At 40.7% G+C, this 25053-nt stretch overlaps 1 protein-coding gene and 1 pseudogene across 1 annotated transcript; one reads left to right on the top strand and one right to left on the bottom strand.

The window, feature by feature from the left end:
- LOC107103481 overlaps positions 1-6716 on the top strand; it is a 17710-nt pseudogene extending 10994 nt beyond the window's left edge.
- Positions 6717-11180: 4464 nt separating this feature from the next.
- On the bottom strand, positions 11181-24153 carry LOC107103483 (coagulation factor VII-like). The gene is made up of 10 exons (XM_015403203.1): positions 24044-24153; positions 20847-21019; positions 16846-16870; positions 14915-15028; positions 14692-14826; positions 14230-14525; positions 13624-13738; positions 12644-12840; positions 12450-12575; positions 11181-11914 (listed from the first exon to the last, which is right to left on the bottom strand). Exons 1-10 carry the CDS (start codon positions 24105-24107, stop codon positions 11672-11674), a joined length of 1488 nt encoding a protein of 495 aa, XP_015258689.1. The 5' UTR covers positions 24108-24153; the 3' UTR covers positions 11181-11671.
- Between the last annotated feature and the right edge of the window lie 900 nt (positions 24154-25053).

Consider the following 25053-nt stretch of genomic DNA (forward strand, 5'->3'; position numbering starts at 1 on the left):
ACCTGCTTGCTTCTGATGATTTCCTTTAGCTAACCAATGAGTGTTTGCGTTATATGACTCATCCAATCACACTAGTTTTCACTAGATGTGGATGGAGCCGATGATCTGCATTGGATGGAGCACATGACGGGAAATAAATATTTATAAACATTAAACCGAAGTCAAGAATAACGAGTAACGTTTGTTTTAAAAAATGGAAAATGGAAGAAATAGAAAGAAAAGACACTTCTGTGAAAATGTAATGAGCAGAAAATAAGTAATGGAGTAAAGTATTGAGACCTAAAAATACAGTAATGAAGTATTTGTACACCTCTGATCCTCTGTCACCGCCCCGTTCCGCTCTAGACCTCCTGTGCAAAGCAAAGCCTACAGCCTCCGCTGTTCCTCCTGTCTTGCTCCTCTGCGACTTCCTCAGAGCTCGAGGAGAGAATGCGCTATATATCTTATTATTAAATTTATAGGAGCAAAACATGCAGAAATGAACGCGTTTAGGATTGTAGGAATATATTCCTATTAGGTTTCACTATGACTTTTTTAAAGGACAGATTATTTTTATGCCCTGAGAGCTTATTTTTCATTCATCTATACATGTAATGACAAAACGTGTATTTTTGGAGTGGCTGCTTCAAGCTGCTCATGAGAATGATCCAGATTTATAGATTATAGATAATTGAATCTGAATATAAAAATCTAACGTAACTTTTTAAATAGTGACACAGATTTTAATCCAGACTGCTGAAGGCTACCCAATGCACTGCAGCTGTCCAGGATATTGCATTTTATCATCATAATGTAGAAAAAAATATGATTCTCAATTTGTATATATATATATATATATATATATATATATATATAAAAGTTTCATTTTAATCATCCAGAATGGATAAAGAGGGAAATTTCCACAGACTCTGTAGTGATGCATACTGGCCTGTCCCTGAACACAATATTATGTTGCTCACAAAGGAAGAAGACAGAGAAGACTGAATTACCAGATGGCACTAATAAACAGTATTGATTGATTAATATTATTTATCTTAGGGAATGGAAGAGGTGGATTCCTGGATTTCACACTTGATTTTTGTTTAAATATTAATAAACATGTAAAAATTGATGAAACTGTCCTCGTTTCCTATTTTAATTTTCATAAAATGTATTTATGAGCTGGTATCGTCCCCAGATTAGATTGCAGAAATCATGTCACCTTAACCTATTGAAAGATGTGACAGCACTACACTGGTGATGCTTGAACGCTGTTTACTACCTGCTGGTTTAATACCCTTAGACCTCGTGCATGTTTTATTACATCAACAACAACCATGTCAAGCAAGTCTTCTTCAACTACTGAAATAACTGGGACTTCCTGTACCAAAGCTGTAGGGGGCGTGCATGCAGCATCCAGTGCGGACGATGGCAGTATATCATGTACACACAGCCTTTTCAAGGTACTGCAGAGAACCACAGGGCAGCTCGTTGGTTCATCAGCCATTAGCATTAAAAAACAAATTGATTATTACTCTTTCACATTTCCTGCTGCTAGTTCCTTTTAAGTATGTGCACTTTTGGCAGAATACTAACTTCATACCAACATGCAGGAATGTTCCCCAGAATTTCGATTGGCTGTTGAGTTTCTGCTGGTTTTGTTTGACCTATAAAGAACAAGGACCAGATTCAGAGTATCAAATTCTTTTAAATTTGATCTAACTTTATTTATTTAAGCTAGTGTACATGTTTAATCAACAACAAGTGATATTTTCAGGGGTTTGCTGCTGTTTGTTTTAACAATTCTAAAAGCCCAAAAATCAGCTGGTTCTGCTGGTCTCCACACAAAGAGGAAAGGATCCAGCTTCAATCTGATCCATGCGTTTGCAGGACGGTGGGATGGTGGATCGTCTGCAGCTGGAATGTCAGGCTGACGGTTCTTGGAGCGGCCCTCCTCCTCATTGTCACAGTAAGACTCGGATCTGAGCTCAGAGCTGATGATCGACACATGCTGATCAAACCGCCGCAGATCTTCAGTTTCTGTTCTTTACCTCAAGCTGTTTTATTTTTCTAACATAACCACATTAAATGATGTCGTACCCTGTAAAGCTGCCTCGTCTCCAACATTTTATGGACTAAGCTTCTGTTATCGAAGTTTGACAACGTCAGGGAGAAGTTTTCACAAAAAATATTAATGTTCATTAGACATAGTCCCACATTCGAACCTCTGGACTCATGCTGGTGACCATCAGAAGCTCCCTGTCTCAAATAATCAATTCAATTAAATTCAATTTCTTTATATAGCACCAATTCACAACACACGTCATCTCAAGGTACCTTGCAGTTCACCAGATTGATGTCAAAGATTTCTATTTAAGTAAAAACCTGTTGATTGCGTCGACTCATTGACTCGAAGGCAATCCCTCACACTAAGCATGTTTGTAGCGACAGTGGAGAGGAAAAACTCCCTTTTAACAGGAAGAAACCTCCAGCAGAACCAGGCTCAGTGCGAGCGGCCATCTGCCGAGGCCGACTGGGGTTCAAGGAGACAGAAGCAGAAATAGAAAAGGCAACTGTAAAAAGGTGGCTCCATCCAGGAAACACACAGCCAGGCAGACGAGCTCCGAGCCAGCTCCCATGTGAGACGATGAAGAGAGCACAGCCAGACAGTCACTGTCAGAGAAACAGGACTAAACTGAAAAACAGGCCAATCTCCAACAGATATAAACAAAGGTGTTGATGGCAGCAGCAGAGCTGATATTTCTCAGCAGGCCAAACAGGAACAGACCAGATGATGAGAAAAAGCAGAGTGTATAACAATAGAGATTGGTCGAAAAAATTCTGCAGAATGGGAGAATAAACACAGAATGAAGCAGAGTGATGAATTTGAAAAATATGTCATTCTTGAACTCGATCTGAAAATTGAAATGTAAAAAAAAATATATAAAAAAGAAAATAAAAAAAATCTAAAAAGGAAATAAAGAATTTAATCAAAACCTTGTTTTTTTATTAAATTTCTGAACTGCATGTCTTTTTTTTTATTTATTTGGATTTACAAATCATTTTTATTGAGACATACAGGGGTGCAGTTTGTAGCAGGAGTTTGCAAGTTCTCCCTATATGTGCGTAGGTTTTCGCCAAGTACTTTGGTTTCCTGCCGTAGTCAGAAAACCTGACTGCTACTGTAGGTTACCTGGCATCTCTAACATGTTTTTAGGTGTGTGTTCATGTTTCTATGTTGCCTTGCAACAGACTGGCAACCTGTTCAGGGCTTCCGATGATTTATGGAAATAGGCATCAGTCCCACTGTGATCCTAACAGATATGAAAAAATAGATGAAATTTAGGTTTATTTCATGGAAGCAAAAAACTGAATACAACCAATAAGAGCTTGATGGATTCCATGTAGTACCCGGCCGCTGTCAGCAGGTGGCAATAGATTTCAATAAATCTGTTTTACAAATTTTGAACTGGAATTTCTTCCCTCACATGAACCTTAGATTAGCTAAGACCTTAATTAATTAGATAAGAGATTATCCTAACATTATCGTTTTATAGTCTGGGTTGTTTGTGGAAAAACAAATAACTTAATTAAATAAAAAATCAACATGATTACACATTGGAGTGGATATAGATGTTGGATTTGCTAGTAAATAATTAAATGACACTTAAGAGAAAAAGTTAAGATGTTTGGGTGACCTCCTCGGAGAGGATCTATTGGGAGTCTGCCAGGCCATTAACATCACTGTACAAACCTACTGTGACTTAACACCCATTTGCTGCAGGTAAGGTACTGACTGCCGATCAACACTCCACTGATCCCCACTTTAAAAGCTGAACTGTGGCTTTAATAACTGGAGAACATTTCCCTTCCTAAAACACTGATTGGTTCCTGAATCTGTTGCAGTGGTGGATTGTGGGAATCCTAAGAATGTCGAAGGAGCTATTGTGATCTTTGGTAACCATGACAACAGCACGCTGTTTGGAGCTACGGTTCATTACGTCTGCGTGGAGGACGGTGTGCTGCAGAGTAACAGTAAGGCAACTGGTGACGTCATTAAGGTTAATTAACTGGTGTTTATCCAGGGCTTTAAATCAACTTTAACTTTGTGTTATTTCAGTTCTACTGAACGAACTAAAGATTTTTGTCCATCTAAATTTACTGGAAGCTTCAGTCTGATCTACCTGTGCTGTAGGTTCATTCAGGTGTGGACCCACCGGTGAGTGGGTGGATGCTGAAGGACGAGTAGAGGAACCCATCTGTCTGCCAGGTCTGGCTCCTGTCTTCCCACCTACCTGTCTCTGTTTTTTTTTTTTTACCAGTTTTCCTCTTTGTCTAACTTATCTGTCCATTTTTGACCTGTGTTTTTTAACCCATCTATTTATACCACTTGTCTTGCTGTATTCTTGTCTTCCTACCAGTTTATTGTCTTTCTATTTGTTTACCTGTCTATCTGCATCCTTTTTCTGCCTGTAGATATTTAAACAGTCTGCCTGTCGGTCTGTGTCTCTCCTTGTCCATCTGCTGTGTAACTACGTGTCTGTCCTTTGTCTGTCTCCCCTCCAGCCTGTGGCCTCCCGTCTCGTTCCCTCCCTCCTCAGGTGAAGCGCATAGTCGGTGGACGGAGTGCTGAGCCCGGCCTTTTCCCCTGGCAGGTCCTGCTCAGCGTGGAGGATCTGTCCCGGGTCCCTGAGGACCGCTGGTTTGGCTCCGGGGCTCTGCTTTCCGAGTCCTGGATCCTAACTGCTGCCCATGTCCTGCGCTCCCAGAGGAGGGACGCGAGCGTTGTTCCGGTGGTCCCGGATCATGTTAAGGTGGAAAGGAACCGGAATAAGATCATTAGGTTTTTCTCCGTCCTCGTGACTCAAACAGGACTTCCTCTCCTTCAGGTGTTCCTCGGCCTCCACAGCATTAGAGACAAACACTTGTCCACCAGCCGTTCTGTTGACCAGATCTTCCTCCATCCGGACTTTCAACCCAACAACTACGACAACGACATCGCCCTGCTGAGGCTGAGCCAGAGGGTGGAGTTTAACCGACTGATTCGACCCGTCTGTCTGCCACCAGCTCACAGAGAGGTGAGGAGGGGGATGGAGGTTTCAGGTGTTCTGTTGAGGAGACGATGCTGACGGTAAGATCACTGCTGCTCTTCCCTGATGAAGTCAGGCGTTCCTTAGCTCTAAATTCTTTCTCCACCAGGACCATCCTTCGTCCCTGCTGCCCCACTCTCTGGGTCTAGTCGCTGGTTGGGGGATATCCAATGCTTCCTCCACCCCATCCCTGTCCCTGCTGACCTCTGACCTCTTGCAGTACGTCAAGCTGCCAGTTGTTCCTCTGGATGAGTGTCGGGCCAGCTATGCTTCGCGCTCCAACTACTACAACATCACGGACAACATGTTTTGCGCCGGCTTCTTCCAGGGGGGGAAGGACACCTGCCTGGGGGACAGCGGGGGGGCGTTCGTGATGGAGGTGAAGCGGAGGTGGGCTGTGTTTGGCCTGGTATCCTGGGGCGGTCCCGAGGACTGTGGCAGTCAGAGGGTCTATGGCGTGTACACCCGGGTGGAGAAATATGTGGACTGGATTCAGAGCCACGTTCACACTGCCCCCTGGTGATGAGACAGAGGCATTGCATCTCACTCTACCTTCTTCTCTGCAACACTCCCCTCTGGACTGGTGTTCAATCAGTTTATCTCCATGTCAAAGATCCCACTCTTCCCCTCTATATTATATCTGTGTAAAACAAATTCAGACCCGTAAAAGTATTTAGTCATATTATATGCTAGATTGAAACTGACCAGAATCCAGATAACAATGATAAAGTAAGGCTATGTACCCAAACCGTTCATCCTGATGGTGTTTGCATCATCTTTTTTTTTTTAGCCTAAATAGAACCTGCACAACGGACATGATTAACTGACATAGAGAGAGGTGGGGCCATCTACTGGCAGCAACCCTGAACTACAAGAAAAACAGATGGTTTACATTGACGTCGCTACTAGTAACATTACAGCCACATCAGAAAGCTTCCTGATCTTTAGCTCCAGCTTTAGTGAATTCACTGTTCAGACTGTTTTTCCAGTGCAACTCCAGTTTTATCTTTCTTAGAATCAAATATCTTCTTGTGCCTTTTTAAACTTGATCTTGGACTTTTCTTTCTTTTTTTTTTTTTGTTGCAACTACAATTGGAGTTCCACACTCATTCAACTCCATTTCTTCTACTTGTTTACTGGCTGTATCTAATCTAGGAAATATACACAGAAAGGCTTTATTTACTAATAAATTATATATGAGCAGAATTACGTAATTTGTCATCAAAACAGTATGCAACTAGAATAAGTTACTGTTTATGACTTGACTGTACCTTTCATTTCCGCGTCTGATTATTCCTCAACTTCAGAATGCTGTTCAATCTTTGGATTTATTCAAATGTTCTTGAATCCTGGTGTTACCTTCGGGTGTCCGTACCACAGACCTGAGACAGTGAGATTATTCCCTCAGCACAATATAGACCACCCATGGAGTTATATGAGGTCTATAATCAGCGTCACACCTGCAGCCTTCTGAGATTAACATCTCATCTCCAACTGTTTTAGCAACAACAGGAAATATTTTAGGTTTTATTCAGGAATTCCTCATGGATCCAGGTAAATCCTGCTATTTACCCTGGAAGCTTATATTTTATGCAGATGACTGCCATTTTTTTTTCTTAAGTTAGTTTCAGGTGAAACCATCTGAGCATCTAGTCAATAACCATCTGAGCTGCATGTTTGACTCAGAAAATTTTTTTTTTTTCCAATTCTTGCGGTAAATGAACACTTTAAGTCTTATTTATCAGTATTTTCTTTAGGGATCTTGGGGAATGCTGCGAGCTCTAGAAGTCAGTAATGCCAATGGGTGACTGTGTGGTCATTTTGTTGGCTGGTTACATAGAAAAGTATGTGAAGAAATATGTTAACCTTTGGGTAGTTTTAATTGAAAAAAGCTTTCTCCTGACTCTCTGTTGAGTGTTTTTATTAAGTAAATAAAAAAAAAGCAAACTGAAATGGGAAAATAATTTGGAAAGTAAAATAACAAGGCTTAAAACACAAAAATGGCTGTTATTTGAGACTAAAAAAGTTTAGAGAGAACATATTTTGTCATAAAATAAATAAAACATAACTTGACATTTGAAAAAATTATTTATAAGCGCAGAAAAATATAAAAATATATTTTTACTCTGTTTTTCATTTTCCAATCAGAGTGAAAACATTTTCTCACAAAAATAAATCTATCTCTCAAACCTTTTTTCTTCTTTTTGTCACAACCCAAGACTTTTCTTATTTTCCCCTTTCAGATCACTTTTCTTCTTGAAATTAATAAAAACACTAAAGTAACTCCATACTCTCCGGACTCCAGAGTCATAATGAAATTCTTCTAAATTTCTATTACAAATCATCAGCAAACTTTCAGGTTTCCAGGAATAATTGCTGAGTTTATTTTATTGCAAATATGTGACTTTACAGTGTCAGAAAATATCACAAATTTATATCTTTAGTCATTTTTTGTCGCATTTTTATGACTTTATTTTTTTACAGAAATGTTCCCCTTCATTGCCTCATTTATGTTTTTCTTTATCTACATTGAATACTCCCTCACTGGAAGACATCTAACTTCATTTGGACTTTTTTTTTTGTAATCACATGTTGCATTACCTACGCTCCTGAATATGTAGCTTTGTTGTTCATATCTGCTTTGTTATTGTCATATTATTGTCTGAGCTGAAATAAACCTGTTTAAATCTTTCCAACAGTCTTCATGGAAACCTGTTAGCAGCTAAGAGGGCTTATTCTTTTAAAGTACATTGAAAAACATCGTTTAACCTTTAACTGAAAAGTTACCTTAACTCTATCATTTGACCTATTCATTTTGCTATTCTGTTGACCATATTTCCCTTAAGTTTATTTTTGGTGATCAAACTAATTTAGATTCATTCATTAAAATGACGTAAATGTATTTTCTTTTTTTTATCATTTGGTTTTTAAGAGTTTAATACACAAACTGTTAAAGTTAGGCATAGATATTTATTCAGATATATTTGTTATTTGCATTGGTTTCTACATTTACAAATAATTTTCTTATTCTACATTTCATGTTAAAGGCGATAGCTACAAAACTAACTCCTTCTGGCCAGTAAATGGCGCATTTGTTCTCGTGTTATGTACAGTTTACCAACCTTTTGTCAGATCCACTAATGCTAATGCCAAAGATGAGTTAGCAATACAAAAATCATGACTAATTAGCAAAATTTTAACTTTCACATTGAGAAAGAAAGTGGCAACCTCTGCACGGCTTCTAGAGCCTTTTACTTTAAGTCAGCAACAACACAAACTCTTGACAATTGTTCACCCTTGTTTTCTGTCTTCTTTCTTTTGCTTTGAATGTAAGGCTGGGAACTTATTTCTCAGTTTTGTCATGGCGTAAATAAGATCTGACTATTCCTGAGCTCCTTCTCAAGTGACTTTACCTCCTATTTCATGTTGATGTTATCAATACCATAATTCTGGACCTATCAACATTTATATAGCAATTATTCATAAACATCTTTTTTTTGTGGAAAAATTATCACTCTTATTTCGCACCACTTTAGATGTTCTGGGTATATATTATTACATTTTGAGATGAGGCAGGTGTGATTGGGAGAAATTAACCACCTTCGAAGGACTAAGGATCCACCAGGGGAGGAAAGAATGCAAAACATGGGTCCAGAAGCAACACTGCACTGCAACCCCAGGTCAGACAAAAGGAACCAGGTGCCAGGTCAATAACAACAGTGCCGAGCCCATATTGGACCCCGTTTTCTCTAAAGGTGGCAATGATGAGAGTCAATTTGGGAGGAGGTGAGGAATAGTCTTAGTAGCCTGTGGAGAGCAGAGCTAATCTGCAGATGCAGAAGGCGGAAGTAGAAGGAGAGGAGCTGCTTCTTTAGGAATCCCTTCCGGCATGCAAGAGAGCTGCTAGAGGATAAGAGGTGCGGCAAACTGGAGATCACACAATCAGAGCTGGAAAGTTAATTCAAGGAACACAAAAGCTACCCAGGAAAACAAACTGCGCTAGGACCACCAGGTCAACGCCCAGACACTCCATCCTACCTCTTTGACACTGCTTTGCCCAAGCTCAGCAAAGTCAAAGAGGTTTTGCACAAAGCAAGAGCCGACTCAGCGCGACACCACAATGGGATACCATTCAAGCTTTACAAGTACTGCCCAGGAGTCTGGAAACACCTATGGAGGCTCCTGAGAGTAGCATGGAAGAACAAGATCATCCCTTCAAAGTGGCAAAGAGCAGTCAAAGTCTTCATTCCAGAAGAAGGCAGACTCCTCTACGATCAGCCAGTTCAGGAGCATTGCTCTCCTGAATGTTTAAGGAAATATCTTCTTCTCCATCCTGGCCAAGAGGATGACCAGCTACCTCACAAACAACAAGTAGAGAGAGCAAAGGGACCTGGATGTATTGTGGTTGGACCTTGCCAACGCATATGGGTCTGTCCCCCATTAGCTCATCAGCTAGACTCTGAACTTATTTTACATCCCTGTCTGAGCTTTTACCCTGGTGGCAGGGTACTTTGCAGACCTCCAGATGCATTGAACTCACAAGGACCATGGAATTTTCCATCTCCCCCAGCCTGTTCGTTGCAGCCTTTGAGATCATCTTCATAGGGGCAAGGAAGATGGCAGGAAGATTGAAGCTATTTGCAGGGCAAAGGCTTTCTCCTGTGCAAGGGTACATGGATGATATTACCACCATCATCCAGACAGCAGCATGTACCCATTTCTTTTGGTCGAAGGCCTCAAAAGAACTGAGGAGAGCCATGGTGGTGGCAGAAGTGGCCAGGACAGAACAAGATTGTCTCCATGTCAAGGCTGTGTCGCCGAGCAGACAGGGATGCTGGTTGTCATGGGAAGGCGTCTCAGACAGACAGGCCCATGTCATTGTCTGATCTGTGGAAAAATTCCCACAAGCCAGCCACTTGGCAATCAATGCAAGCCTTCAGCACATCCTGCCAGGCTGCAAGATTGCACTATCCCAAGGTCAGTACATGTGGAGACAAGACTTGGTTTTGAGGAAGCTGGCAGAGGTGGCAGAGGCATGCATACAGGAGGCTAACGAACCTCCTGCTCCAGTGATGTTGCCAATCCTCTTCAAAGGAGCCAGGGTAAACCCCAAACCTGCCCACCGCACATTACCATCAAGCTTTCTCTCACCTGGTGGCGAGTTGTCAATGAGGGTCGAACTTAGGAGACAACTTTAGTTGCCCAGGGAGATTGTGGAGACATCACTGTGGCCAGACCTGATCTTGTGGTCAGTTCCATGCAAGACCATCCTCCTGGTGGAGCTCACCGACCCATGGTAGCAGGGTATGGAGGCTGCCAGTGAGTGAAAGTGTGATTAGTATTCAGATCTGGCAAGCCGGGTGCAGAGAAGCTGGCTGGAAAGCCATCACATGCCCCATCAAGGTGGGCTGTAGGTGATTTGTCAGGTCCTTGATGGTTTGACTGCTCTGCGGCCTTGGATGCACTAGACCTTGACGTCGCAGGACAATCAGGGAATTGGCAGAGGAGGCAGATAAGGGCAGTTTCTGGCTGTGGCTAAGGAGGAGAAACAGGGTAGGGGCCTAAAACATAGGGCATCTGCAGGGGATGGCAGGGAGATATCCAATATCAAGAGATGTACTAGGGTTAAAGGAGTGAAACATCCATGACTTGTGGTCCACAGCTGATGACCTGCTCAAGCCCAGGGGTGTTCAAGGCACACTTGTTTAAGGCACTGGCGGAGGTGCGTCAGGCAGCAATGCCATGCAGGTGGAACATCAGTCTGTATTTTCAATTCAAAGATCAATTGTTTGGAAAGAGGTTTTAACATTCTGGATTCAAACAAATGCTGATAATATAGCAGAATAACCTCACCAGATCTTAACAAACCTTAAGTAGAGCCAAAAAAAAAAAGCAAGGATTTCTTTGACAAGTAATAAAATGACCATTTATTTAACAAAGAATGATATGGTCAGAACCCAGTTACCATTAAAACCTTATCTTACTCATTTCCTGTTGTTCTTTGCATGCTATCACACATAGATTAATTTGTCTAATTCATTGAGAGTTTGCATATCTTTCGTATATAAACATACCATAAAAGTGAACAGGATGAGCGAATTTGACCCATTTGAAGTCACTACCACTGCTGCTAAATGCATTGCAGCATCCCTGGAAGAGGACTCCAGCGCTGGACTGCATTCAGCCTCTGTTTGTTCTGAGTGCTGACTGAGTGCAGCTTTGTGTGACAGTGGACCCTGACTATCCAGCTGCCGGTGGAAAATAACCAGTCTTCCTTCTTTAAAGTTTGTTTTAATGCATTTCTAATAACTGTTGCAACATAATTGGGTGTGAATCTGGATTCTAGATTTTCTTTTAACATCAAAATAGACTCAAACCACTATAAAAAATACATTCAAGATTAGCTGAAAACCTTTTCTGTCTCTGAAAATAAAATAAAATATTAAAGTAATGTGACAGATTTCACTAAATTCTGTTTATGTTCTGCCTTAAAGCTCTGACTTTATTCTAATCCTACAGGAACCTCAGAGTTTGTTTCCTGCACAATCTTTCAGGCCGATAAGGATTGTCTTAGAATGGTCATGCTTAAAACTTGGCTCTCATCAGGTCCGAGTTCCATTTTGGCCTACTTTCTGCATGGTTTCTCTCATCCAGCTCAGGAAGTTTCCTAATCTGGTGTAAACTCCATATTTCCCCTTAGCAGCACATTTCTCTCCCCAGCTCACAATCCCGGTCAGAAACCAGGTTCCTCTGTAGTTGACCACAAATGGACCGCCACTGTCTCCACTGCAGGCATCCATGCTGGTTTCAAGGTAACCTGCACAGAACATGTTGTCTGTGATCACCTGGAGAATGCAAAAGGAGGAGCATTAACAAGTTTACACTGCACTGAAATATCAGGATTAAGAATTTTAAAATCACAGCTGTCAACAGCAAAATATGAATTAAAATAATAAAATAATTTTTTTCAAAATGTACTTAGGGCTGCAGAAACATTTTTGCAAATTCCAGGCACGCAGTGATGAAAAAACAATGGCACTCCCTGCTGGGAATAGAGCTGTATATCAAGCAGAGCTAAGGTAAAACATCTGAAAAAACTTTATATGGACTAACTGAAGGTTTTTTTTTTCTTTGTTACGCTTTTTTGTACTATATACTATATATATATATATACTCTTTTTATATTGTCTGTCATATTTTTATCTTGATTTAATTCTTTGTACCCTATACAACCTACTGGTACAATAATTTCCCCAAGGAGTAATCCCAAGGGATAAATACACTTGATCCAAGTCAAAAACCATTAAAGATTTTCATTTAAAATGATCTCAACAACGCCCCCTACGGGTGGATGTGATGCCACAAGATGGAGCAGATCACCTGTTCAGTGGACGCAGAACACGCCTGGTAGCTCACCACTGGCAGGGTCACCTTCCTCAGAAAGCGGGAAGATTTTCCCAGGTACTGAGTGGCTCCCCACCCCGTCACCATGCCCCGGGTGTTGTCCTGAACAAAAATATACATTCAGGATCTCAATGATCTATCAAAAAGAGATGTGTTTGTAATTGGGTTACCCTCAGTAGGTACTCAGATAGGTGGGGGTCTGGTAGGCAGGCGGGTACTGCTGTTGGGCCCCTGATAACGGGCTCAGCCAGGTAGAGAAGGGCGATGTCGCTGTCGAAGGTGAAAGAGTGGAAATGAGGATGGACGATGATCTCCTGGATCTTTATTTTCTGCTCGCCTGGATCAGGGCGTTTTTTATCAATGTTGCCTGAAACAGATAAATGGTTTATGTTTAGGATGAACCTGGACAAAATTTTAAACTTAGATCTGGTTAATAGGCACTGCATGTTGTTAATAAACAAATCCAAGAACCCCTCAGTGTGGCTGAATCAAAATAACTCTTCATAGCAGACAGTTAATTTCTCATCATGGTGTGAACAGAAACCAATTAGAACTGGGTGATGCCTTCCAGTATTTCTTCTGGTCCAACATACAGGACCCAGATACTGAAAGGATTTCACACTATATCCTCTTTGCCACTGGAAATAGCAGGTTAACACGTTTTTCAGACATAGGTTGACCCACTTACAAATGGCATTTAGATCCTCTCCTACTGGCTAAAAAAGCTGGGTCTAACACTGGCCGCTGTGCGGTCTTTGTCTCCTTCTGCTGCTTGTCTGGTGACATCATCAAGCTGGGTTATCATTGATGAAGTCACCAATGCCACAGAAATCAGGAAAGTAAACAATGGAGAGAAACATGTAAGGAAGCCAGGACTAGTAAGTGTGCTGTATTGTTTTACCCTTTTATCTCTCTGAATCCCTTTCACCAGTGCTGCGCCGTGTTTATCAAATTTTAACAGTTGTTTCGGCTTGTTAGATCAGATGGCATCACGTAATTTAGCGGGTTCCCACAGCATGCCGATCACAGCCAAGGTGGTTTTCACGCAGGTAGCTTGCCGATTGTTCTCGATTTTAAAAGGGTTTTTTGAATAGTGGGAAAGGGGCCTAATATACCTAGGGTGGTTAAGAATTGTTCCTATCATTCTCACCTACAGTAACATGGTCTGCAGAGTCCACGAAGCAGTGGGCTGCGGAAACAACCCATCGATCTGTAACCAGCGTCCCTCCACAGAATCCAAACCCATCTGACCTGTGAATCAAAACCTGGACAGAGAAAAACAATTTGTAAAAGATCAACCTGTCTATACCCCCATACCTGGGGGTTGCGACCCCCACCACCTTACAAGGGAAAAGAAGACCTTGCCTGTTCAGCCAGGCCAACAATGCCCTTTAACGACCCCCCTTCAGAGACATAGACAGGTATGGGGTATTGCAGGCTAACAAAGAAACCAAAAAAGCCCCATTCCAAAGGGGCGGACCCGTTCATGTGGTTCAACTTGCATGTTTTGTAAGCCAAAACAATGCTTTGTTTTTGCTCCACTCTATGAAGCCTGGAACTCAACCCTATTCCTAAAATTTTTAATTGAAAAAGCTGGATGTGAAGCGAAACATCTTCAAACTTGGAAACAAAGTCCAGTGGATTGTTTTTTAACTTTTTTGGAATGACTATGACCTTGATGACTGAGAATCTTGACCAGCATAAACCAAGACATTAAGATCTTCATGATGAGCAGGAAACAGCTGCTATCTCTCACCTGCCAGGGACTCCCTCCTCTGGACTCCAGGTTTCCTCCGACAATACGAGGAGATAGATCTTCCTCCTCTCGTCCCCCAAGCTCAGTTTGGTTTCCACCGATACCCCTTAATGTTGAGTTTGTTGTCATTAACTCTTCTGATGCCTCTGTTACGTTGTGTCCTCGAACTTCAGCATGTGTGCTATTGTGGTCCAGGACATCCATTGGAAGGGTAAAGTTTGTGTCCTCAGAGAGATCGAACAGGGAGCGAGTGTAGGACAATGCTGCCATCTGCTGGCGGCCACACGGAAACTTCACTGTAGGATAAAATGAAGCAGGTTGGAGAGTTTTAACACAATTCATCAGCCTGACTCCAGGTAGGTCGAATAGCCAGGCAACTTATTGCAGCACAAAACATTTTTCTTCAGATCATGTGTGTCTTATTGCAGGTTTTTCTTAGATCAGATATCAACAGTTTGGTACCTGTTGGTGTGCAGCTCTCTCTATTAGTATCTAATTTAAATCCATCAGCACAGCCACACTGAACACCTGCGCCCCCTGGCAGGTCTTTACAGTACTGCAGGCACTCGCCATTTCTATAGCGACACTCTGACACCTCTAAACACAACACAGAAACAAGCACACAAGGTTAAGATATGCCATTTATGGGCCAATAGGTGTATCTGAGTCACAGAGGGTTCTTTGCCTGAGTCGCAGGTCTTGCCGTGGAACCTTGGAGGACACAGGCACAGAAAGTCCTCTCTGTCCTGAGTGCAGATGCCTCCGTTAAGGCAGGGGTTGGTCTGACAGGGGTTCAGATCTGTGACACACAAGACAAACTCAAAAACAGGTAGATCAGAACCAGAAAGCCTGATGAGTGGTTTCAAGAGACATTAGCAGACAGCTATTAGGCAATACTAGGCAGTTGCCTAGGACCCCAAGTTACTGGGGGCCCCATAAAACTCTGTCTACATGTATAGTTAATAAAACTATTCCGTGTTTGTGCACGTTAATTATGTTTCTGATAAAGACCCTTTTGCCAAAACGCCATCAGTGAACTTTTCAGACCCCCCTACCACTTTTATTTCAAAAAGCGCCTAACGCCAAATCAAGCAACTTTTTTTTTTTTTTTGACACTTTGGCAACAACATATAAAAGGCACCCAACTCTGCTCTCCAGAGCAAATGGATTGGTAACCCAGCCTCCTGCTCTCCTCTATTTTATCTGCTATCATGATTCATGCAGCTATTATTTCATCCAAATAAAAAATGGAGAACAGATAAGCAGATCATGGATTGTCTACAGTGAAAGAAGGACTGGGTTATTTACTTTTGCTGTCGCCTTTTTGGAAACACAGGAAGGAGCAATCAGCTAAGTGAGCTTAGTGCTTGGAAAAAATCTTTCATTCCTTTTGAGACAGCATGGAAAGTCAGCTGAGTACAAAATATAGAGAGGAAAACAACAAGAAAATGGACAAGAAGAGAGGGAAAATGTAGAACAAATAATGCATGTCTATTCTATTAGCATATGTCTGTTTTATGTGTCGTCTTCTCAATTCAGAGGGCCCCATGCCTGTCTTTGTCTAGGGCCCAACATTTCCTAAATCCGCCACTGCAGACAGAAGGATATTATAAGGATATATCAGAAAAAACACAGGTATCAAACTCTAGTCTTTGAGAGCCAGTAACCTGCACCTGTTAGATGTGTTCCTGCTCCAACACACTTGAATCAAATGAGATTAGCAGGATATTGCCAAACTTGACTGTTTGCTGAACAGAGTTGGAAGTTTCATGGGGATTTTTCCATGTTTTTTTTCCAGACGGAACAAATATTTTCTTCCAGTTTCTTTCGTAAGAAAGTTGGAAGGTCAAATTTACTGGGAAGTTCTGTTTCTTTTGGTGAATATTTTGCCTTAAGCAGACCCATCCAGTAACAACCTTGAAATGGTGTCCAATATCTATAAACCAGGGTATTTTGGCAGCATGATTAGCAGAAGAAATTAAAGAAAAGTAAAGCCAGCTGGTGTATTCTGAGTATACAAGCAAGCGTTTTCCTATCATTTAAACGTTATTAGTAAATTATCTCTTCTGTATTGAATATTTAATTCCCTGGTGGGTTTCCTTTTGGGGGTATTCCCTAAGGGTGTTTCCCTGGGGAGTGGGGAAGTTTTGTGACCAATGGTTCATTTATCTAGATTTGTACTATATACACTTAATAAATTATATAAATTCTTAATTTATGTCGCTGTGTGTATTCACCTTATGGAGAGTTTTGGATATAGTGAGATTTTCAAATATGATTTGTTACCAAGACTTTTTTCCAGTTTCTTCTGGAAGAAATGGAAAAAAGACCCTTTGTTCCAGTTTTTTCCACTTGTCCGGAAGAAACAGATTTGTTCCGGACAAGTGGAAGAAGAAACTCCTCCCTGATGCTGAGGTGTAATTAAGTCATTTGACTGCAGTGTGTTGGAACACAGACATACCTAAAAGTTACTGGATACCTGCATTTGAAGACTTAAGTTCGATACCCATAAGGTAAATATACCTTTCTCAAGCATCCAAGAGTATTATGACATCACCCGACCCCACTGGAACATATTAAATAGTTTTGTTGCTGGTCTAAATGGATTTTACTTACTTCTGTATCTGTACCAAAACTCCATCTGTGCAAGAAAGGCAGAAAAGCATAATGAATATAATTAAATCATTCTAAATACAAGGAGGTAAATATTTAAGGTTGGAGCATCATAACAGAGGTGTACACAATGAAAAAGTCTATAAACGTCTAAACTTTTTTAAAGTTGGCTTGTCACGCATTATGCCTATACCTAAACCCATAAATCATGTTGCCATTTCTCTGCATTTGTTTGGCTAATTTCGTGAAACAGAAATGATATTCTTGAAATAACATGGACAAAACGTTTGGCAACTGTTCACGACAAAATGGAATTACTCATTTATTTCTTGATATTTCCAATCATTTGCCATGTATAATTGAAACTTTAATAATAATAAAGTAGGCAAAGGTACATGTAGCCTACAGTTAGCACCATTAGCCTGCCTTTAGCACAACTTTCAAATGATCATAATTCTGTCGATGTAAACTGATTGGATGTTTGTCAGTCCAATTGTTTTTCTTTTAAAAACACACCTGCATATTTTCATTATCTGAGTGGTGACAGGCACATTAATCTGTTCAATTCTTGAACTCCAGTCGGCCTCGGCAGATGGCCGCTCACACTGAGTCTGGTTCTGCTGAAGGTTTCTTCCTGTTCAAAGGGAGTTTTTCCTCTCCACTGTCGCTACAAGCATGCTTAGTGTGAGCGATTGCATTCGGGTCAATGAGTCGATGCAATCAATTGTTTTTAGATAGAAAACTTTGAATCAATTTGACTGGATGATCTGGTTGAACTGTAAAGTGCCTTAAGATGACATGTGTTGTGAATTGGTGCTATAGAAATAAACTGAAGTGAATTGAAGTGAGTTTTCTGCATCTTATTCAACAAATCAAATACTGTTTATTTACCTGACAGGTGCTGTCCACTCGAATACTGCCAAATGTACAGATTTAGAGCTTTAACCAAGACTTATAAAGTTTCTGAAAAAGGAGTCACCTGAACAGGTAACTGACCAGGTAAAATGCACGCTCAAGCTAGAGGAAGAAGGGTAAGAGCAGTAAGGGAACATGGGGTTAGAATAGGGGCGAGAAGTTTAAGGATGGGTGAAACACGTATGCCGTTTCTTATATCCACCGTGGGGTAGATGAGAATATATGGCCAGATAGACAACAGCGTGTGCATGGTCAGGGGACCCAGGAGGGGAGAGGGATCTGCCTGAAGCCTACAAGACAGAGGTGTGTCATGTAGTGATATCACTACACAACTGGAAATCACAGTAAACCATGCAAGAGTCGGTCTTGTGTAAATAAAAACCCTAAACAGTTGGAAGTTTGTGCAGATAGAACATGTTTAAGCTGTTTTAGTACTGGGGCCCATATCCTACTGTATTAGGAGCTTTAGGAGGCATGTCATGTAGTGGGCCGGCCTCTGCAGCCTGCAGACGAGTGTATCTGTCTGCAGGCTGCAGAGGCTGCAGGCTAAAGGCTGGGAGTGGTTAGGTGGTTAGGGCATAGAGCTTGGAATCCTGAGGTTCTGATCCTGAGGTTTGAGCCCGTCTTCCACAGACTTTCTAATCTGGGTCTCTCTGAGCAAGACCCTTAACCCCATACTGCTATACTGTCGGGATTTCACTTTCATGTTTGTTTTTTCTGAAAATCTGAAGTTGTATTGTATAAATAAAGAGTTTTTCAATTTCCTTGCCAGTCCTGCAGATAAATTCTATTGCCAGTTTTTTTTTACACTTAAATTATGTTGCATAGACAAAATAACTGAGTACAGTAACCATATCAATGAAGGACTGGACTAACAGGAGGGATATTCCAATGCCACAATGACAAAACATCTAAACATTTTAACTTGCAGTGCTCACACAATGATAAAGGACATTGTGTGAGCACTGGCAATCTGTATGAGACAGAAACTTATTTTTAAGCCAAACACACTGTTTTGGTAGAGAAATAACTTTCTGCCAATTAACCATGTTGTTGTGCCAAATCATCCAGGTAGGTTTTTAGAAAAGTGGTGAGAACATAGAAGATTTTTCCAACTCAAGTATTTCACTTTAATAGTCGAAGTGAAGTCGATGCGTCGTTCTATGACAACATCACATTAAGCATCGCCTCATCGAACTTTTATTGATAACTGCAGAGTGTGTTCTACTAAGCTCGTAAAATAAGCTAGCTAGGCCTAGGGTTACTTTTGAGTTGTCCAGATATGAGTCGACTCAGCCTTAATTAAGTTGACATGTCAACAAGTCGATCAATGGCGTAAATATCGGTAAGCAGAGCAGTTGCTTACGGGCCCACAACCTCTTAGGGGCCCCATAATGGACACCTGGTGGCCCCCCTACTCAATTGTAGACTAAGACGTCTCTTTGCAGATTTAATGGTGCGAAAAATTCCTCTTAAACCAACCTGATACTGAAGTGACTGACCACACCGGATCGTATTTATACCGCAACACATGGCAGATTTCAACATGATGGTGAGCCATTTAAACACCAAAGGCAAAGCAGACAGTGGTACTTTAAATTACTATGTTAATAACTGTGTATAGTTCATTAGACGGTTGGTAAAAAATACACTCATATAATATGTTTCAAACTGAAATAAAGATCTTAAAAGAACGATGTATTTGAGTATTTTATTTTTGGCACTACGACTTGGAATTATGGGTAATCCAGAGCGAGATTAAACCATAACCTTTATGTACAATGTGTTAGCGACGATGGATACCAAAAAGAAATACCTAAGCGGAAAAAAAGAACCAGAAAAGAAAAAGCAAAGAAGAACTGCTGGAAGAACGAATCTTCCCAAAATAAAAACGTTCTTTCAAAGAACCGAAGAGGGAGAGGAGGACGATGCTGCTAAAGTGAGTAAAGATAGCAACCAAGAGATGAATGAAGAGAGTGTGGGTGAGGAGAGGGGCTGTAAAGATAAAGGTAGCCCCATGGCTTGTTGTGCTAAAATCAGACATCCAGAGTCTCCTGGAAGCTCCAGGAGTCTCCCTGATATAGATAGTTGTTCACTGATGCCCGCAAGTCGGATAAATTGTCCTGGATTTCAGACTATGCGAGCAGGTGTTAATGTGAGTGAGTGCGTGCAGGCAGTACAATAATGCGTGCATCATGTGCGAATTAGAACTACTGCGATTGCGCAGACACAACAAGAGAGTGCACGGTGTGTGTGTGTGTGGGGCAAGTTTCGGGTTGGCTGTCTACGGTGCGAGGGGAGTGGGGGATGGCGGTATTGGGGATTCGATAAGCAGCTCCCTGAAATTAGTTTTTGGAACTTGGGATGTCTGTAACACGTGGTGATGCGCTGCCACCAGTGGTTCCATTCAAGGTCCGCAGTCACTATTTTTCCGTGTGTGATGTGTGATAATATACTACTGAGAATTGCATAATTGTATCTTATTGGCCGATTAATGGAACTGTCGCCGTATCCTGAACCTTTATCAGGTGTTGTACTTCATATGGCGCCCAGCCAGATAATGTTGCTATTGTTGTGTCGTTACGCCATTGAAGTCAACGTTTGGTGAGTGGTCTAGTAGGAAAACAATGAAATGCACACATGAGGAGCATGGAGGAGTTGACCTGTTAACTCTCCATTAGCCATTAGTGGATCCAAAAGGTTTTAGCGTCGGCTGATGGTCCTACTGGTTTTAGTGGGTTAGCTCCATTTTCTTAGGGTTTTCTCTTCCTTTTCTGTTTTTTTTTTTATTGTGTTTCCTGTCATTTCTTTAGTTTTATAATATATAAGGCTAACCTTTTCTGGTGCCTGAACCAAACAAAGCCTCTCCAGACATTAATTCTGCATCACAGGGTAGTAAAATATTATTATTATATCCCCCTTAAGTAGAAGAAATATCCCCACTGACACTGCAAGGAACCCAGACCCAACCTGTTGCTTCTCTGACATACTAGGAGAAGGAACCTAAAATTAATGAACTTAGTTAAATAATAAAAGAGACTGCTTAAAATGGCCCCCTCCCTTGACGTGGCCCTCAGGGTGTGTCATACTGTGGTTTCGTGGGTCTGGAAGATCTCAGCTGCCTCTTCTTGGGAGCAGCGCTCTTCGTAGCATTCCCTCTCCAGGTTCCCTGGTAGCATCTCTTCCAGGGCGACGGAGTTGGCACGACGCCTCCTATTGGAGGACTGCAGCACTTGCAGGGCAGAAGGCTGGTCGAGGAAGACTGAGGGAAGATTTAAAATTTTACTCGGACATGCCTAGCACACTGACTGCTGCTGTGTTTTATTACTAAGCAGTGATGGGGGTCATCATTATTTAACAATCTGAAGATCATTTTTAAAGTCCTCATGGTGTTAGAAGGAGGTAATGATCTGAAAATGCACTGCAATTACTATTATTTAACTTTTTAAATGTGATTGTGGTAAACAGCAAGGCCCTCATTCACAAAATCCTGAGATTTTTCCTAGAACTTTATTTTCAAAACAACTATGGCCTTCAGAGAACGTCTAAGGCGCACAGATTTTAAGAGTGAAGGATTTTTAATGAGCATAAGAGGGTTTTAAAGAGGTATCCTTCTTACAATGGTCTACACCGAATTAATAACGCTTTACCTGATCTATCATAAAGAAATCATTCTCATTCAGTGACAGGGCCAACTCTCTAAAGCTACATAGGAGAGTTTTTGAGAAGAGCAGCCCACACAAAGCATCGATAAGCACCAAGTGCTTTTAATTGATCTGAAAATGTATTCAATATATCTAAAATTAAGCTGATACTTGGGTCAAAAATGACATTCTATTGCTTTAATTTTGTAAGTTTACCACTTTATTTGCTTAATGTTAGCATTTTAATCTCATAGGGATTAATTTTAGACTTAGACAAATTTATTGTCTTTTTATGGAGCCCCTAAAGGGACATGGAGGGGAAAAAAAGAACTTTTGCGAGATCCTGCAATACTTTTGCGGGATCCCCCAATAGTTTTGCAAATCTTGCAAAAGTATTGCAGGATCTCGCAAAAGTTTATTTTTTCCCTCTATGTCCCTTTAGGGGTTCCGTAGGATTGCATACTGACTTTTTCTCTCTTCATTGGTGTAATGTCATGTTTTGGGACTTCACTAGAAATTAAGAACCTCTCCAAATCATCCTCCATGGTTGTAGCTGACACATGGGCATATTATCCTCCCATAGCAGTACAGTACCTTTTGCACCTCCACTGTTGTGTGTCTGTTTTATTTCCAGTTCGCTGACATGGCAAAACATTTTGCGAGATCTCGCAAAAGTTTATTTTTTCCTCCATGTCCCTTTAGGGGCTCCGTATCATTTTGTATACACAGAGTGTACACAAAACTTAGTTTAAAAAGCTTTCAGACAGTGAATGAGCAGCAGCTTAGCAGTGAAAAGGAACATTTCCATTTCATAAAGTGCAGCAGTAAAAAAAAAAATGTAAACAGCGTGGGAGAAAAACATGGTGCAAAAGGCATTGATGTGGAAGTTTAAAGCAGTGCAAAAACAAGCAAATATATATGGTGCAAAAATACAAACATTTTGTGACTTTATTCCCATGATATTATGACTATTTTAATAATTTAATAAAAAAATATATATCTTTATTATGGCTGTAGTAATACCCAATAGATTAACTAGTAAAAGGACCAGTACGGCAAGTAAACATTACTCTACTCAAATGAATTGAAGCAATTTAGGAAGGTACATTCAAACATATTGATGCAGTGCAACTATGATAGATTGTGAATTATTGGTTTATTAGAATAAAATTTGTTCCAACTGATTAACTGAAAAGGCTAGAGGACACTGCTCTTCATTGACCGGTATTTTCAAGAGAAGTAATGGCAGAACAGAAACATGGATCAATCCAGGTTCCAATCTGGGATTATTTACTGTTTAATGGATCTAGAATGAACTTTAAGTGATTCTGTTTGTAAAAATAAAAACTGGATAAACTCCATAACTTACCACCTAAATAGTGCCTGTTTAGCCATGCTGCATAGCGGGGCAGCAAGGTTGTAGAAAGCGAGGATGCATCATGCGATAAAAAAAAAAAAAAAACGAAGGACATCGTGCAAAGCGTTTGTAACATGATAGAAAAAGACACGCTAGCAATTAGCACAGTAGATGGGGAAGCATTTAACGGAGTCACATATCAGCTTTCCTCTTTAAGTCTCTTCTAGCATTGAATGCTGGATTACAATAAAAACTGAGATTGAAGCAAAGTGGCAAATAGTCAGACAGTATGTCAGAGCGACATACCCTCTCCTTTAATGATAGTTTAACATCTCTGTTCATTGGAAATATTATATTTAATGAATAAGTTCAATAATGTGTAAAAAAAACATTTCATTTTGTTTATTCAGTCAATATTTAATACAGCTGGCACAAAAATTGTTGAAATATAATGTACCAACAGCATATTTAAAACAAATATTTTGCACTTTATGTTATGGAAAGATACTGAGAAAATGGCTGCTTATTAATGAGTAGTTTGTTGATTGATAAGATAAAACAACTTTTGATTGATTCATTAATCGATAACTTGCATCCCTAAGTGCAACAATAATTGAAAGTTTCCCCATTATGAGAGAAATGCCTTTATCCATCCTAAATTCTCTGATCGGATTATCTCTGTCTATGTAGAAGTGCATTTGTTTGGTTATTCCAAAAAAAAGAAAATGAAAAACAATCCACTGGACTTTGTTTCCAGGTTTGAAGACATTTCGCTTACCATCCAGGAAGCTTTTTCTATTCAAAATAACAGGAATAGCGTTTAGTTCGAGGTTTTATACAGCAGACCGATAAAACCTTGTTTTTGTTTTGAAAAAAATGCAAATTGAAACAGACGAAGGGGTCCACTCCTTTGGACTGGGGGTCGTTTGGCTTCTTTTGATAGCCTGCAATGCCCCATACCTGTCTAAGAGTCTGAAAGGGGGAACAATAAAGGGGATTTTTGGCCTTGCTGAATGGGTGGGTGATGGGTTGTTGTTTTTGGGAGGTTTGTTCAACCAATCACAGCTCTAACAGACCCTGTTAGCTTAGCTGACCCCTAACAACAGGGTCAACCAGGCTTAATCCAAACATTTCTATCTCTTCCTCCCTCAGAGTGGCTCTCAGCAACTAGCTGAATTGCTGAGCATTAAAACTCTTTGACAAAGAAAGACTAACTAGGAGCTTTCTGAGAGACTCTGAGGATCTTAGTGAAAATGGACACATTTCATGCAGGTTAAAGTCTCACCTGAACATTCGGTCATCAAGAAGCAGCTCAGCAGGAAGCCTGGAGTCCAGAGCAGGGACAACATGTCTGTCTCATCAGCGCCTGTCTGCAGGTAAAATGAAGGTCCAGCTGATCGATCGACTTTTAACCACAGTTCAAACATTTACTCACCAGAAAACGGAACAAATAGGGATAAAAGTCCAACCTGAATACTGACAAGGCACTCGTTTTTCATCGTTCACCTTTAAAGATGGGAGGTCAGAGGTCACCTTCTGAGGGATCACACCTGTAGCTCAGGTGAGTAATCATCATTAAGTGGGAGCAGCAGCGTATAGGTTGTTTATTATTGTAAAAACACCCATTGTCCTGCGAAACAAGCTGCAGGGATTACTGAGCCCATTGGGATTTCAACAGGAGGGAGTTTCATCTCTAATGTCATCAACAAAAACCCTGCTGTTTACATGAGACCTGGAGTTTTCAATTTATCTGAATGAAACAGTTCAGGACAAGAGAAAAAAACCCACAAATTAAAATTTCACTGTTAATTACTTCTAGAAGCCACATTTCATTGAACTACATTTTTTATCTGACCGAAGGTTAATCAGAAAACATCCGCTTGTTACCGGTTCTGTGCTTTGAACTCAGCTTCATTCCATTCTTTCAGGTTACCTGCATTTACTGCAGCTTTTTTTCTAGCTGAGATCTGGCTCCAGAAGGTGCTCACAAATCTCCACGAGAATATTTGATCTTTATAAGATCTCTAAGACACCGAGGAGCATTATCACAAATCCTTCCTCCCAGCAGCTGTAAGAATCTGTAACCATCATTGTTCCAAAAACCTGATCACTCGGGACAAACTCTTTAAATAACACTTCAAAGCTTATATGTATTATACAACCAGGAGACATGACAACAGATTCTGATAGGAATTGTAATCTTACTCTGATCAGAGAAGTTGCTTAGAGTTACAGAAGGCAGCTGCTCACCTCTGGGCTCACCTCTCAGGAAGTGTCCCAGATTAACAGTTAAAA

The sequence above is a fragment of the Cyprinodon variegatus genome, unplaced genomic scaffold, assembly GCF_000732505.1.
Source record: "Cyprinodon variegatus isolate N-32 unplaced genomic scaffold, C_variegatus-1.0 Scaffold1460, whole genome shotgun sequence".
NCBI classification, from domain to species: Eukaryota; Metazoa; Chordata; class Actinopteri; order Cyprinodontiformes; family Cyprinodontidae; genus Cyprinodon; species Cyprinodon variegatus.

Excerpts from the sequence above, each read along its gene's own strand:
- LOC107103483 (XM_015403203.1), bottom strand. The coding sequence starts at position 24,107 with ATGTTGTCCCTGCTCTGGACTCCAGGCTTCCTGCTGAGCTGCTTCTTG. Across the intron at positions 21,020-24,043 it reads CTTGATGACCGAATGTTCAG|TCTTCCTCGACCAGCCTTCT; the intron begins GTGAGACTTTAA and ends ATCTTCCCTCAG. Across the intron at positions 11,915-12,449 it reads GTTCTGCGTCCACTGAACAG|GTGATCACAGACAACATGTT; the intron begins GTGATCTGCTCC and ends TGCATTCTCCAG.